The sequence below is a fragment of the Gopherus flavomarginatus genome, chromosome 16 (assembly GCF_025201925.1).
Source record: "Gopherus flavomarginatus isolate rGopFla2 chromosome 16, rGopFla2.mat.asm, whole genome shotgun sequence".
Lineage (NCBI taxonomy): Eukaryota > Metazoa > Chordata > Testudines > Testudinidae > Gopherus > Gopherus flavomarginatus.
Window position 1 is genome coordinate 3441963 of NC_066632.1, and position 13814 is coordinate 3455776.

The 13814-nt window shown below is 59.3% G+C and overlaps 1 protein-coding gene across 6 annotated transcripts; it reads left to right on the forward strand.

The window, feature by feature from the left end:
• Positions 1-2296: 2296 nt before the first annotated feature.
• Positions 2297-13184, forward strand: GCDH (glutaryl-CoA dehydrogenase). Of its 6 annotated transcripts, none has more exons than XM_050925102.1 (12): positions 2368-2511; positions 5373-5487; positions 5855-5890; positions 6443-6586; positions 7187-7249; positions 8032-8202; positions 9187-9316; positions 9687-9903; positions 10395-10498; positions 10983-11108; positions 12276-12436; positions 13036-13184. In XM_050925102.1, the coding sequence occupies exons 1-12, from the start codon at positions 2476-2478 to the stop codon at positions 13107-13109; spliced, it is 1377 nt and encodes a 458-aa protein (XP_050781059.1). In that variant the 5' UTR covers positions 2368-2475; the 3' UTR covers positions 13110-13184. The 6 variants fall into 6 exon arrangements, with proteins under 6 accessions (XP_050781061.1, XP_050781059.1, XP_050781062.1 ...); XM_050925105.1 differs by lacking the exon at positions 2368-2511 and adding an exon at positions 3874-4141; XM_050925108.1 differs by lacking the exon at positions 2368-2511 and adding an exon at positions 3874-4141 and having other exon boundaries at positions 5376-5487.
• The last annotated feature ends 630 nt before the right edge of the window (positions 13185-13814 follow it).

The following is a 13814-nucleotide window of genomic DNA, read 5'->3' on the forward strand; positions in this document are numbered from 1 at the left end:
TTAGAGTGGGGGGGGCTGGGAGCCAGGGCTCCTGGGTTCTCTCTGTAGCTCGGGGGAGTGGGGTCTAGTGGTTAGAGCGGGAGGCTGGGCGCCAGGAATCCTGGGTTCTGATCCTGACTGACTGAAGCAACTATTTACTCTCCTGTTCCCTGGTGGCTCTGTCTCCCCCTGACTCCCATTGCCCCCCACCCAACCCCTCAGGTCAGGCCTTCCCTGCAGAGACAACCTCCCTGTCCCAAAACCTGACCCGCTGCTTTCAGGAAAGTGCATGGATGTAGATCACCAGCCACCTGGGCTTTATCGGACTGCCCCAGCGCAGCCCGGCCACCTGCCCCAGCTCTGATACCGGGGCAGAGCTGGAGATAAACCCCCCCGCCCGGATCTGCTCCGACGCCAGCAGCGGGGAACTTTCCAGCTGAGACACGGGGCAGACAGTCCCCGGTGCGCTGGGGAGCGAAGGCTGGGCTAGAATGGGGCTGCAGGTCAGGACTGAGAGGCACCAAAGAGCTGGGCTGGGGCCCAGGGCTGGAATAACCAAGGGGGTGAGGGACTGAGTCAGCTTCACGTCCCCAAATCCTGGGTCTGAGTCCTGGGTGCCTTGGCCTCTGGGGGTTTGGTGATGGGTTTTGACCCACCCGGCAGCCCCAGGGGTCACTGGGGGAACAACATACCTGATTCCCACTGCAGTGGGGAGCCCCCCTTGGGGGTCCCCTCTGCCTGCCCCCAGCCTCGCTCTCACCCCTGATCCCAGAAGCCATTGAATCTCTCCCCCTGCCCCACTGGGCACACAGAAGGGGGCAGATGAGCTGGAGGGGGGCGCTGAGTGTTTCCCTCGCTCCCTCCCAGCCCAGCAGCCACGGCTTGACGCCTGCATGAGACGAGCTCGCCAGGCCTCAGCCCAGTCAGTTCTAACCTCCCAGCATGGAGCCTGCAGCCTCCCAAGGGGTCTAGGGGGGATTCCAGCCCCAGGGTGATGGCTGCACAGAGGTGGGGGGCCGGGATCAGGTTCCCCCCCCAGCAGCTCCCCCAGTTCCTGGGGCTGACGGCAGTTAGGAGCTGCTGGGCCCTAATCTGCAGCTCCTGTCGCACCAGACCATGTGTGAGCCCTGATTAGCACGGGGGGAGGGGGGCTGTGAGATCAGAGCCCTGCCAGGAGCTCTGAGTGCTCAAGGGGCCGCCAGGGACCAGCCTCGCACCCACGCGGGGAAAGGGTCGGGATCCTTATCCCCATGGTGCAGAGCAGGAAACCGAATCTGAGCTCTCCCAGCGAGTCAGGACAGAGCCAGGAATAGAACCCAGGAGTCCTGACCCCCAGTCACGCTGCTTTGGGCTAGCAGGGGGCTGTGAATCGGGAGTGAGGGGCACTGGCAGAGTTGGGGGTGGGGGAGCCCAGGGCTGGGCTAGTAGGAGGCTGCGGGTCAGGAGTGAGGGGCACTGGCAGAACAGTGCCCCCTGCACACAAGGGCCCTGCCATAGGCCAGGCGGGTAGAAAAGGGGAAGTGATTCATTCCCCAAATTTGGCCAGTTGTGGTTCCTCTGGCCCGTGTCTCTGCTGCCACAATGAGCCATGTGACAGCCCCACCCCCACCCAGGGCATGACCCCTGCCAGCCACAGACCACGCGGCAGACGGCAGGTGCCAGGCCCTCGGGGCTGGCCCTGCCTGTGGCCTTTTGCCTTCTAGATGCCCCCAGAGTGAGGGTGGGGCATGGCAGGGAGAGCTCCCCTCCATACAGCCCCCCAACAGATCTTCCTGTGCCCCATAGGGACCCAGCTCCCCTCTGATCTCACCCCCACTCCCAGAGAGACATTGGTGGGAGCAGTGGGGTCCCCAATACTTCCCTATGCAGCCAGGCTTTGTCTGCTTGTGAGATGATCCCTTGGCTCTCCCCCTCCTGCCCCACACAGGGGCCACCCAGAGCTGTGGGGCCCAGACTCAACACCTCACTGAGTTGCAACAGGGCAGCTCCCCCTGCTAGGAGCAATGGGCTTAGGCTCTCATCAGACTCAGGCAGCATCTCAAGAGCCTTCTCCACTGCGTGCAGCTCCCGCCTCCACGTAGCTCTCTGTATTAGAGCTCAGCTGGATCCCCCCTCTCAAAGCCCCCTCTCTTTGAGGAAAGGGGTGACTCTGCGCACGAGCCTCTGAGTAGGCGAACTGGATTCTGCTGGGTTTAGAAATTCTGTGGAAGAAAGAGTTAAAGGGTCTTTTTAAAAGTGGGTGGGAAGATTGGCAGGGTGGCAGTTTGGCTTAGTGGTTAGGGCTTCAGCCTAGACTGGGGCACCTGGGTTCTATTCCCAGCTCTGCCCCCGCTGTGCTTCACGACACTGAGCAAGTCCCTTCCCCCCATGGTGCCTCAGTTTCCCCTCCCACCTTCTGTATATTTAGGCTATGAGCTCTTTGGGGCAAGGGCTGTCGCTCATTCTGTGTCTGTGCCAGGCACAAGGGGGCCCTGATCTCCATCAGGGTCTGGGACAATGGAGCTGGTTGCAGATGTGCCCATTTCACAGAGAGTAAATAAACAAGGAGAGAGTTGGGGTGGTTTAGGGCATGACCAGCCCAGGCCATGACCTCCCAGGCTGTGGCATCATGTCACGGGGACCTTTTCACCCCCCTTATCGGGCTGTTTGCGTTGTCTGGCCATCCCCCCCCAGCAGTTTGAGGAAGTGGGGGCTGTTGCACTCTTTCCACATTCCAACCTCAAGGGTTTTTCTGAGAACCCCTCCCCCTTACCCCCATGCTCGGGGCGGAGACCCAGGGCTGCTCCCCTCCCACTTTGGCCTTCCACTGACAAACGCCTTCCCTGTGCTCCCAGGAGAGGGATCGGTGTCATCTCCTGGGGAAACTGAGGCACAGAGTGGGACAGTCACTTGCCCAATGTCACCCAGTGAGTCAGTGGCAAAGGTGGGATCAGAACCCAGGAGTCCAGGACACCCAGCCCCCCTGGGAACTGGGAATAGAACCCAGGGGGAGCTCTAACTCCCAGGCCCCTTCCTCACGGTGCTGTCTGGGGTGGCGGGAGCCCAGGGCCAGGCTAGCAGGGGGCTGCAGGTCGGGAGTGAGGGGCACCAGTAGAGCTGCTGGGGGGAGAGCCCAGGGCCGGGCTAGCAGGGGCTGCAGGTTGGGAGTGAGGGGCACCAGTAGAGCTGCTGGGGGGAGAGCCCAGGGCCGGGCTAGCAGGTGCTGTGGGTCGGGAGTGTGGGGCACCGGTAGAGCTGGGGGGGAGAGCCCAGGGCTGAGCTAGCAGGGGCTGCAGGTCGGGAGTGAGGGGCACCGGTAGAGCTGGGGGGACGTTGTGCAGGCCACGTGTGTGTGTGTCTGTGCCCCCCCCCCGCTCTCCCTGTAGGATGGGGGGGGCTTTCAGAGCCTGGGGAGGGGGCAGGGGTTAGAAGCATCAGTGGGGCCCCCACCGGTTGGGCGCAGGGTCCCAGTGGTTCAGATGCTCCGGGCTAGAATCTGCAGCTGGGGGGGCGGCGGGGGCTCTGGCTGGAGGGGACCAGCTGGTTTGGGGTGTCAGACATCCCGTGAGCGAAGTGGGGTCCCTTTTCCAAAGCTGCCTCAACCCGCCCTGACAGCAGGGTCGGGGGGGGGTCCGCATCTTCAGCCAATCACAGCCCCCACCTGCTCTGGGGGGCGGAGCTTGGAGGGACCCGATCCCCCCCAATACACTTTATCTGTGCGCGAGCCACTTCGGACGCGGGGGCGGAGCTGACTCTGCACCACGTGTCCTTCTCCCCCCCCCCCCCCCCCCGGTGGCTGTAGCATCTTTCGCGTTGCTCAAATTCCTTCGCTCGCCTCCTCTCGGTGGCCAATCACGGATGGATCAATCAACCACCCCCACCGTGCAAGGCGGGTGTCGCTCCCTCCCTCTCCCCGCTGATCATTTCTCTCACTCTTCTTTGTTAACGCCCAAATGGCTCCGCCAGCGGCAGCCCGGCTCCAGGCAGAGAAGCAGCAGCAGGGTCCAGCTGTTGCAGGAGCACGGGGCTGCCCGGAGATGCTGCAGGCAGATGTTGCAGACAAACGCAGTGCGCGTCTTGTGGCGAGCGGCCTGTGCAAGCAGGCAGTTCCCCCGGGCAGAGGCGGCCGGCGGGCGCCTGCTGCACGCACGATGCCTCCCCTGTGTGTGCGCACACGCTGCAGGTGAGGTTGCACGCAGGCAGGTTTTGCAGACCAGCGCTGCCGGCGGGCGCCTGCTGCACGCACGATGCCTCCCCTGTGTGTGCGCACACGCTGCAGGTGAGGTTGCACGCAGGCAGGTTTTGCAGACCAGCGCTGCCGGCGGGCGCCTGTGGCGGGCGCGCAGGCTTTGAATTTTCCGCGCATGCAGATGCTTCCCCCTCGCGTAGCTGCAGGAGAGGCGGCGCCACGCAGGGGTTGCATGCGGCGTGCACCGCAGTGCCCAGTGCAGCACGTGCCACCCGCATGGCGCGCCCCGCCCCCTCCCCGGCTGCGGCCTCGCTGCGGGGCCTGACGGACACCGAGGGGTTAATCGCGCTCTCTTCCGCCACGCTCAAGATGTCGCCCCGCCCCCTTCCTGGTGACGTCACCCAGAGGGCTCCCCAGGTGCCCCTTGGTCAGTCCCCCCGGGTGAGTTGCTCTGTGCTGGGGGGGGGGTCCGGTTTCTTTGATCAGGGCAGCTGGGGGGAGGGGCAGCCCCCCCGTTCTGGGACAGTCCCCGCCACCCACCCCCAGCCTAGGGGGGGCTCTCCGGGGGGGTGCTTAGCTCAGCTCCCGGGGCCCATTTGCTGAGACCTCCGTGGTGCCTTGGGCTCGGTCTGGCGCCCCCCACCCCCGGCTCCCGCAGCTGGCGATGCCTGGCCCTTTCCCCCCCCCTGCAGCTAAAGCAGAGGGGCTGGGGGCTGGCAGCCAGGGGGTTAACGCCCAGGTTCTGCCCCACCGGGGCTTGTAACCTAACGAAGACTCCGATCCTGGAGCTGGGTCCATTAGCAGAGCCCCCACCCCGAACCCGTGAGTAGCTGCACTGGGAGGAGAGTCAGAGCCAAGATTAGAACCCAGGAGTCCTGGCTTCCAGTCCCCCACCCAGAGGTGGGGCTTGGCTCAGAGATCCAGTGTGGATTGTGTGTCTGGGCCATTCCTGCCCCTTAGCATAGCAACAAGTGGTGCTGTGGGTCCCGTCCACACAACAGAACCCACGGGAGGCACCTGGCTGCAACACAGCTGCCTTGGTGTGATTAAACCACCGTCCTGCCTTGTCGTGTAGACAGCACCACATTACAACGTTCAGGTGACACATCTGGGAACAGGCTTACAAGATCAGCGGGACCGTCTACACCCTGCATCGTGACAGTGATTTATCGGTGTGTCTGGGTGTCACCCCTAAGCAGCCTCTCCCGTTTCCCTTCCCGACTAGAAGCAGACCCAGATGGCTCTGAGACTCGCCGTGACAAGGCTGCTGAGATGCAGCAGCTGCCGCGTGGTGGGGGTAGGCGCCATCCGGCCCCAGGGCACCATAGCAGCACAGAAAGGTGAGTAGGGGTGGGAGCAGCCTCTCCCAGCACCCCGGAGCCAGACCCCCTAAATGTTGATATTTTTTAAAGGGGGTGGGATGGGGGCTGGAACTATGGGGGAAGTACGGGCCCCCACCACCATGGACCCACTGGTGTGACAAGTCCCCCATCCGTGGAGGATCTGAGTCTGTCACAGCCCCACCTCCACACCCCTGGCTCTTTAGTTCGGCAGAGCTAGGAAGCTGGGACGGGTAATGGGATGCCCAGAAGGGGCTCCCTCCCACGTGGCACAGGTCGAGATCTGAGCCAGTGATTCCTGCTTTGCGTCCTCAGCAGAGCAGGGATAAAATAACCCACCTGCCCGGGGTCTTGTCTGCTTTTCCAGAAAAAGAAACGAAGGCCCGAGAGAAGCCCCTGAAAGGTAACTGTTGTCTCCCCACCCCCAGCTTCCATTGGAAAGGACTTTTTTACCCTGGGACAGCTGCCAACACTGACGAGAACGGGGTTGAGCGCCTCTACGAATCCGTCGGTAGCAGACAGTGAAACAGCCAGAAGGCAGCGCTTGGGTTTTGTGTTTTTTTAACAAGGGGTTCCCAGTGCCTGTAAATCAGGGGTTTAAAGCATTGGCTTGAACTAGGGGTGTTGGTAATTACTAATTTGATTCCAGTAAAGGCTGGGCAGGAATTGGCTTTAATGAATGGCTTCCATCCCATGCCCAACTGTTGATGCCCCTCAACTCTGACCTGCCACCCTGCTATTCCAGCCCTGGGCTCCCCCGCCCCACAGCCAATACCTGTCAGGCTTTACTTTGGGGAATAAAGTTCCCCTTTGTGATCTGCCTCCAGAGCAAGGGAGGTTGGGTTGAGGAGATGAGGTGCCTGGCTTGTCATTTCCCCCTTCCCTGTGTGGACAGGGGTAGAGGTTGGCGTGGAAGCTGTTAGATGTGCAGCCAGCTCTGACTGTCTTTCTCCAGCCCCGGGAGCCCAGTTCGACTGGCGAGATCCCCTGCAGCTGGAGAGGCAGCTAACCCAGGAGGAGCTCATGATCCGGGATTCCTTCCGCACCTACTGCCAGGGGAAGCTGATGCCACGAATTGTCATGGCCAACCGAAATGAAGGTGCCTGAAGCCGGCGCCGGGGATAGAACCCGTGACCGTTCCACAAACCCCTGCCTCTGTCCCGGGAGCCTCCAGTCGCTCTTTGGAGTTTAGATGCTGACTGCAGTCGCTAGCACCGGGAGCCGTCTGATTGCATCCAGTCTGCGGCAGCGGTGCCCGGACCCGCGCGTCCCAGAGATCCACGTGCCAGGGCACCATGCCATGGCTGCATGCAAACCAGAGGTGCTTGGTGATTTACAGACCCAGATGCCGCCCACTGTTCTTCCAACTGTTCCGCTATTTAAATTCAGTGGCCCCAGGGGATCTGAGATCAGAATCCGGCCGTGACCCCGTTGTCGTCGGGGAGTGACTCCAGATTTACCCAGGGCTCACAGAGGTCGGAACCTGCCTGTAGCCTCCTTCAGGGCCCGGTGGATGCCTGAATTAAATGCACTTGGAGGAGGGAACTGCAGATTAACCCCCCTGGTGGGGCTGCGTTGCTGTCGGGGAGAGCCAAGTGAGCTGCACGGCTGGAGCTCCCAGTCCTGAGCTGCTGGGGACAGAGGACAGGGACTCTGCCTTTTGCACTCACAGACACACGTCTGTGTCTTCTCTTTCCAGTCTTTCACCGGGACATCGTGTCGGAGCTGGGGGAGCTGGGAGTCCTGGGCTCCACCATCAAAGGTGAGCTGGACCCAGGAGGGATTGGCTGGGAGGGTCACTGGCTGGGACGTGGAGTGGATCCCCATTCGAGGACAGTGCGTCCCATGCAGGGAGGGATCTCGCCAGCTGACACGGGGCAGAGGGATGGTGGGCACCGTGGATGGGGAAGCCCCTCAGAGCTCTCCTGAAGCTTGCTGGCTACCCCATAGACAATCCCAAGAGCTGATCTGACCTGTGCTCACCTGGGACTGTGCAGTGGCCACGTCCCCTCCTTGTCTTCATGTTCACCTCAGTCATGCCCCCTCCTGCCCTGACCACGCCCACCTCTGCCCCACCTGGGATACCCCCTGTGGCTGAGGGGGGTACAATGCCCTGTGAGGGGGAGGGGCTACACCAGTCCCGAGGCCCTTTTTGCGCCAGCCTGCGTGGCAGGAAGGGACCACATGGCTGGGCTGAATTGGCCCCCCCAGTATCTGGGGGCCGATTCTCCAGCAACTGCTGTGGCATCTCTAACCCTGTGACTTTGTGCCCGGGCAATGCAGCCCCTGTGGCTCCATTTGGGAAGGCAGCAGGTGCCCATGGACTATCCCCAGCACACGTGGTGCCCCCTACTGGCGTGTCTCAGCCCTGCAGAGTGGCCCCCGTCAGCCCTTGGCACACGGGGTAGCAGGTGCTGAGGGGAGCCGTTCCCCAGCTGTTCTCAGGCGGGGAGGGAGTTCCAGTCTTGACTGACCCAGGGCGGGGTTCGGACCAGTGCTGCTGCTGCTGCTGTGTGTCCTGTCCACGTTCTGCAATCATATCAGGTTATGGCTGTGCCGGAACTACCTACGTGGCCTACGGTCTGCTGGCTCGGGAGATCGAGCGAGTGGACAGCAGCTACCGTTCGGTCTTGAGCGTCCAGTCGTCCCTGGTGATGCACCCCATCAACGCCTACGGCACGGAGCAGCAGAAGCAGAAATACCTGCCCCGTCTGGGTGAGCGAGAGGGGCGGGTGGGGGCTCTCGCTGGCTAGGAGCAGGAGCGTGGATCCACCGGGGAGGCTGCTGGCTTCAGAGCTGGTAGACGTCCCCTGTAGCCGGTCCCCTACTATCTGGCCAGCTGGCAGATCAGAGAGGATGCTGGGATGGTTCTTTCCCACAATGCTTTCTGCTGGGGTTACCTGGAAGGAGCGGGGGTTGGCAGGAGGGGGAAGGACTTGCCCCCTCCCCGCCATGGAGGGAAGAGCTGCCTCTGAGGCGGGCTGCTGGGAGAGGGGTGGGCACCCAGGAAGCTGGGCCCTCGGAGCACAGAGGTGGGGAAGGTCTGGGGTGGGCATACAGGGAGTGGGGTGACAGGGGACTGGCGGGGGCACTGGGGGCGAAGGAGCCATGAGACTGTCAGGGGAGGGAGGATGCGGAAGTCGGGGACAGGGCAGGCGTTGGGGCCGGATGATGTGAGAGCCATTGAGGGAGGGGTGACAAGTGTGGGATTGAGTATCACCTCAGGGGTGGAGGGACAGGAGCCATGGGGAGGGTGTTGGGGGCAGAATGTGGGAACTGGGGGAGGGAGAGAGGCCTTCAGTGGGGTAGGCAGTGCGAGAACCAGGGGGAGGGCGTTGGGGTAAGTAGGGGCTTGAGAACTAGGGGGAACCTAGGAGAAAAGTGGTTGGGGGCAGATGGGGTGGGGCAGTGTCTGGTGGATGAGGGGCAATGCAGGAGCTGGGGCAGGTTGTCCGGGGCTGGGATGAGAGGCGGGGTGGGAATTGATGGGGGAAAGGCAGTGCAGGACCTGGGACGGGATGCAGATGGGAACTGGTGGAGGGTGCAGGACCTGGGGGGGTAGGGGGGGAGTAGGAGTGGGGTGGTGGTGGTGGGAATTGAGGGGAGGGGGGCAGGACTTGGGGGTGCAGGACCTGGGGTTAGGGTTGGGGCAGAAGGGCCGCGGCTTCCACCCAAGCCCACTGGCTTCGCTGTCCTCAGCCACAGGGGAGCTGCTGGGCTGCTTTGGGCTGACCGAGCCCAACCACGGCAGCGACCCCGGGGGCATGGAGACCAGGGCTCGCTACCACCCGGCCAGCAAGACCTACACGCTCAACGGCTCCAAGACCTGGTGAGACAGAGCCAGGCCCCGGCAGCCCGGCCACTAGCCCTGCCTACGGCTCTCAGCAGCTCCAAGCCCATGGTCTCACTGCCCCCCTGCCCTGAGACCAGATCCTCTGTGGCCCCAGAGCTGGGCAAGCCCGCTCCAACTGCTGCACCCCGATGATCTCAGCCCTGCCCTGTTGCTCCCCATGGCTCAGCCAATCCTGGGCCTCTCCAGGGAGAGGGGCTGGGAGCCAGGACTCCTGTGTTCCATCCCTGGCTCTGCTATTGAGTTTCTGGGGTGTTTCACATCTCCCTTCTGTGGGTCGTCCTGCTTCCTTTGTTGGGGGGAGCTCTAGGAGTCTCCGAAATGAGCTGGGTCTCACATCTCCTCCCAGGATCACCAACTCCCCGCTGGCAGATCTCTGCGTGGTGTGGGCCGTGTGTGAGGACGGGAGGATCCGGGGCTTCCTCCTGGAGAGGGGGATGAAGGGCCTGTCGACCCCCAAGATCGAGGGCAAGTTCTCCCTGCGGGCCTCCACCACCGGCATGATCCTGATGGAGGACGTGGAAGTGCCGGAGGAGAACCTGCTGCCGCATGTCTCCGGGCTCGCGGTAAGTCCAACCTCCTCTCCCCCCAGCCGATTCTTCGGTTCCCCATGATCTCACAGCCTAAGCAGGGCTAGCTGGGGACACTGCTTGGAGGAGAGACTCCAGCTGCTGTGGGGAGGGGGGCCAGCGGTGGGTGCTTTCCCCATAGAGCCAATGCTGACTCCAGTGCGGTGCTAGGGGGCACTATGCTGCAAGGGAATGGCCTTTAAAACAAGGGGTTTTAATCCAGCTGCCATTGCCGGACCCTCACCTTGGCAGTTGCCTTCAGCTTCCCAAACCATAGGAAGCAATCGACTGCCGGATTCTTCCTCGCTTCCTGTCTTGGGCATGGTTGCTGTGTGGTTGATGGAAACAGCTGCTGTGCCCCGCCCCCACCCCAGAAGCAACTGTTGCCCTGTTAACACAGGGGGCTGGCGGGAGGAGAGGTCATGTGCTCTTCCTTGGCAACGTTGCCTGGGGGTTAATGATCAAGGCTCTTTCTCGTGTCCTGCCAGGGTCCGTTTGGCTGTCTGAACAACGCCAGGTATGGCATTGCCTGGGGAGCACTCGGAGCTGCTGAATTCTGCTTGGAGACAGCCAGGCAGTATGCCTTGGACAGGTAATGACTGTGTGCTGGAGGGGAGAACTCTTTGTGCCTGGGTGGGGGAAGCCCCATGTAGGTTTGGGGGATCCCTGCCTGCCTCTTTTTAAAGGCACTGATTAATTTAGACCTCACTGCGTTCATGGGAGAGTCCTTGCCAGGAAGGAAAACTGAGCAAGAGAGATAAAGTGACTTGACCAAGCTCGCACAGTGGATCAGTAGCAGAGCTGAGAATGGGACCCAGGAGTCCTGACTCTCAGCCTCCTTCCCTAACCCACTGGGGTGAATGCAAGCGGTCAGCTGTGGGAGAACACAGTGGAGTCCAGCAGTGAAGGCAGCGCCCAGCACAATGGGGATTTTGGATGGGGCTTTTAGGCACTACCTAATCGACCTACTATAATGCTCCATCCCAACTGAAGGCAGTCACCAGAGGTGGATCTGCCCCAGGAGTTTTAAGTGATTTTTTGCTCCGTGGTTTCCTAACTAAGTTGTCCTCCCCTAGGATCCAGTTTGGGGTGCCACTGGCTAGGAACCAGCTGGTCCAGAAGAAGCTGGCTGATATGCTCACCGAAATCACCATTGGCTTACAAGCTTGCCTGCAGCTGGGGAGGCTAAAGGATGAAGACAAGTATGTACCTGCCTTTCTCAACTAAAAAGTTATTCTGTGGGTTAGACAGCAAAGCTAGAAGGGGTTTGGCTGGCTCAGGTGGGGAATGGATCCAGGGTCTTACCCTTCCAGGGTACACCGGCTTTGATCCAGCCCCAGGCTCGGGGGGAGTAGTGGCATAAGACGTTGTGGAATCAAATAGAATCATAAAATGGGAAGGGACCTCGAGAGGTCATCTAGTCATCCCCGGCACTCATGGCAGGACTAGGTATTATCCAGACCATCCCTGACAGGTGTTTATCCAACCTGCTCTTAAAAATCTCCAATGATGGAGATTCCACCACCTCCCTAGGCAATTTATTCCAGTGCTTAACCACCCTGACAGGAAGTTTTTTTTCTAATGTCCAACCTAAACCGCCCTTGCTGCAATTTAAGCCTGTTCCTTCTTGTCCTATCCTCAGAGGTTAAGAAGAACAATTTTTCCCCCTCCTCCTCATAATAACTTTTTATGTACTTGAAAACTGTTATCATGTCCCCTCTGTCTTCTCTTCTCCAGACTAAACAAACCCATTTTTTTCAATCTTCCCTCATAGCTCATGTTTTCTAGATCCTTAATCATTTTTTGTTGCTCTTCTCTGGACTTTCTCCAATTTGTCCACATCTTTCCTAAAATGTGGCTCCCAGAACTGGACACAATAGTCCAGCTGAGGCCTAATCAGCGCGGAATAGAGCGGACGAATCACTTCTTGTGTCTTGCTTACAATACTCCTGCTAATCCATCCCAGAATGATGTTTGCTTTTTTTGGCAACAGCATGACACTGTTGACTCATATTTAGCTTGTGATCCACTATGATCCCCGGCTCCCTTTCCACAGTGCTCTTTCCTGGGCAGCCATTTCCCATTTTGTATGGGGGACATACAGGGCCTTTTCCTTCTAAGAGGCAATGGCTCCAATCCAGCCCCCGGTTCGGGGACTGCCTGGCTCATGCAGGTGGGGACAGGGGCCCTATTCCCCTCTAGGAGCGTTGGTTCTGATCCAGACGACATGGTTAGAGAAAAACAGGCCGTTCCCCTTTGACCAAGCTGCCAGGTCTCCCTCAGCCTGGTGCCAGCATGGCACAAACCCTGGCTCCACCGGGGAGCTTGTCCTTCCACCCCAGTGCCCTTGATCGCTCCTGTCGTTGCAGGGCTGCCCCCGAGATGATCTCCATGCTGAAGCGGAACTCCTGCGGCAAAGCACTGGATATTGCCCGCCAGGCCCGGGACATGCTGGGGGGCAACGGCATTGCCGACGAATACCACGTCATCCGGCATGTCATGAACCTGGAGGCCGTGAACACCTATGAAGGTAAATCTCCCCGTACACCTTTGTATCAAATGCCATGAAGGTTCCTGGGATTTCCCAGCTCCTTTGGGACCATGGAGGTAAGGGATAGAAAGCAGGGTGCTAGGGGGTGCTGTGCTTCAGGGAGCAGGGCGGGCCTCAGTAGGAGGCATTCTCCCTTCCCCTCCCCTCCAATCCAATGTCCCTGTGTCCCATTGGGACTTACAGCTCCAATTGGCTATGACGTTCTTCACTTCCTGCCCTCCTTTCTTGTTCGCTATTGCTATACGCTGCTGAAACAGCTGCCATGTTCCACCCTAGAGGTGGCTGCATTTTAGTGATTTGCTTCGCTCATTGCTAATATAGCCTTTCTTCACCTTCTGGGGGAAGCAAGCCCTGCCACTGTTTGATGGATAATCTTGGATCATGCTTATCCTCTAGCATCTGATGATTTATGCCTGGTCTATACACAGGTTTTACCCCCAGATAATGGTGTTTGTCGGGGTGGGGGGTGACTTTCATTTACCAATATAGTTACATGAGTACAACCGCTAGTGTGGACATGATATGGCATATTACCCTTTCCAGTGAGATCTTTGTTCCCATTTCTCTTCGTTCCACAGGCACGCATGATATCCACGCTCTCATCCTTGGCAGAGCAATCACCGGACTTCAGTCTTTCACCGTTGGCAAATAAATCCAGTATGGAGGAGGCCTAAATCACCTTCACAACAGCCTTGAATTCACTACGTCGGAAGAATGATTGATTTGTTTTGTATAAAAAGATTTTTGATTTTTCTTTCTCAAGATAAAAAGGTCAGAAGTCAGAGGCTGCTGCTGTGATACAGAATCTGAATGCAGTTCTTCAGGCTGACTCCTTGATTCTTTCTTAATTTGCAATATGATTCACTCCCAAATCAGCTAGTTGGTTTTCAAACTCTAGAATCTGGGAGAAGGTCTTCCACTCTGTTTGCAGTAAAGGATCAAGGAGACAGGCCCAGTAACAGGCCGTCTTTGCCAGCATTGCATTTGTATTTTGGGGATATGGGAGAGGGTGAAATTAGCGAAACTTGTGTGAAGTGGATTGTCATGTAACAAAAGTCAGTGGGTTTGTGATGTTGGATTGGCTGCTTGATGCATGAAGCTGGCTTGCTTGCTTTCTCCTTGAGTGCAAATTCAGGACCTTTGTGGGAAAGGCTGCCTGTATCAACAGGGTGGGAATGCAGTCTCACTCATCAGTGGTTCATCTCTCCTTCCACTGGATGTCCAAGTTCAGCTAACTTGCTTCTCAGAATTATCTGAATGGATGCACTCTGTCGCATGCTGGGAGAACTCTCTTCTCTTTACAAAGCTGTGTTGAAGCCATAAAATCTGAATCTTCACGCCCAGCCAGGTCATGGGA

What these genes read in the sequence shown, in the direction of transcription:
- GCDH (XM_050925102.1), top strand. Translation starts at nt 2,476, where the DNA reads ATGGAGCTGGTTGCAGATGTGCCCATTTCACAGAGA. An exon ending in CACCATAGCAGCACAGAAAG is followed by an intron (nt 5,488 to 5,854) that starts GTGAGTAGGGGT and finishes CTGCTTTTCCAG; the next exon opens with AAAAAGAAACGAAGGCCCGA. An exon ending in GGCCGTGAACACCTATGAAG is followed by an intron (nt 12,437 to 13,035) that starts GTAAATCTCCCC and finishes TTCGTTCCACAG; the next exon opens with GCACGCATGATATCCACGCT.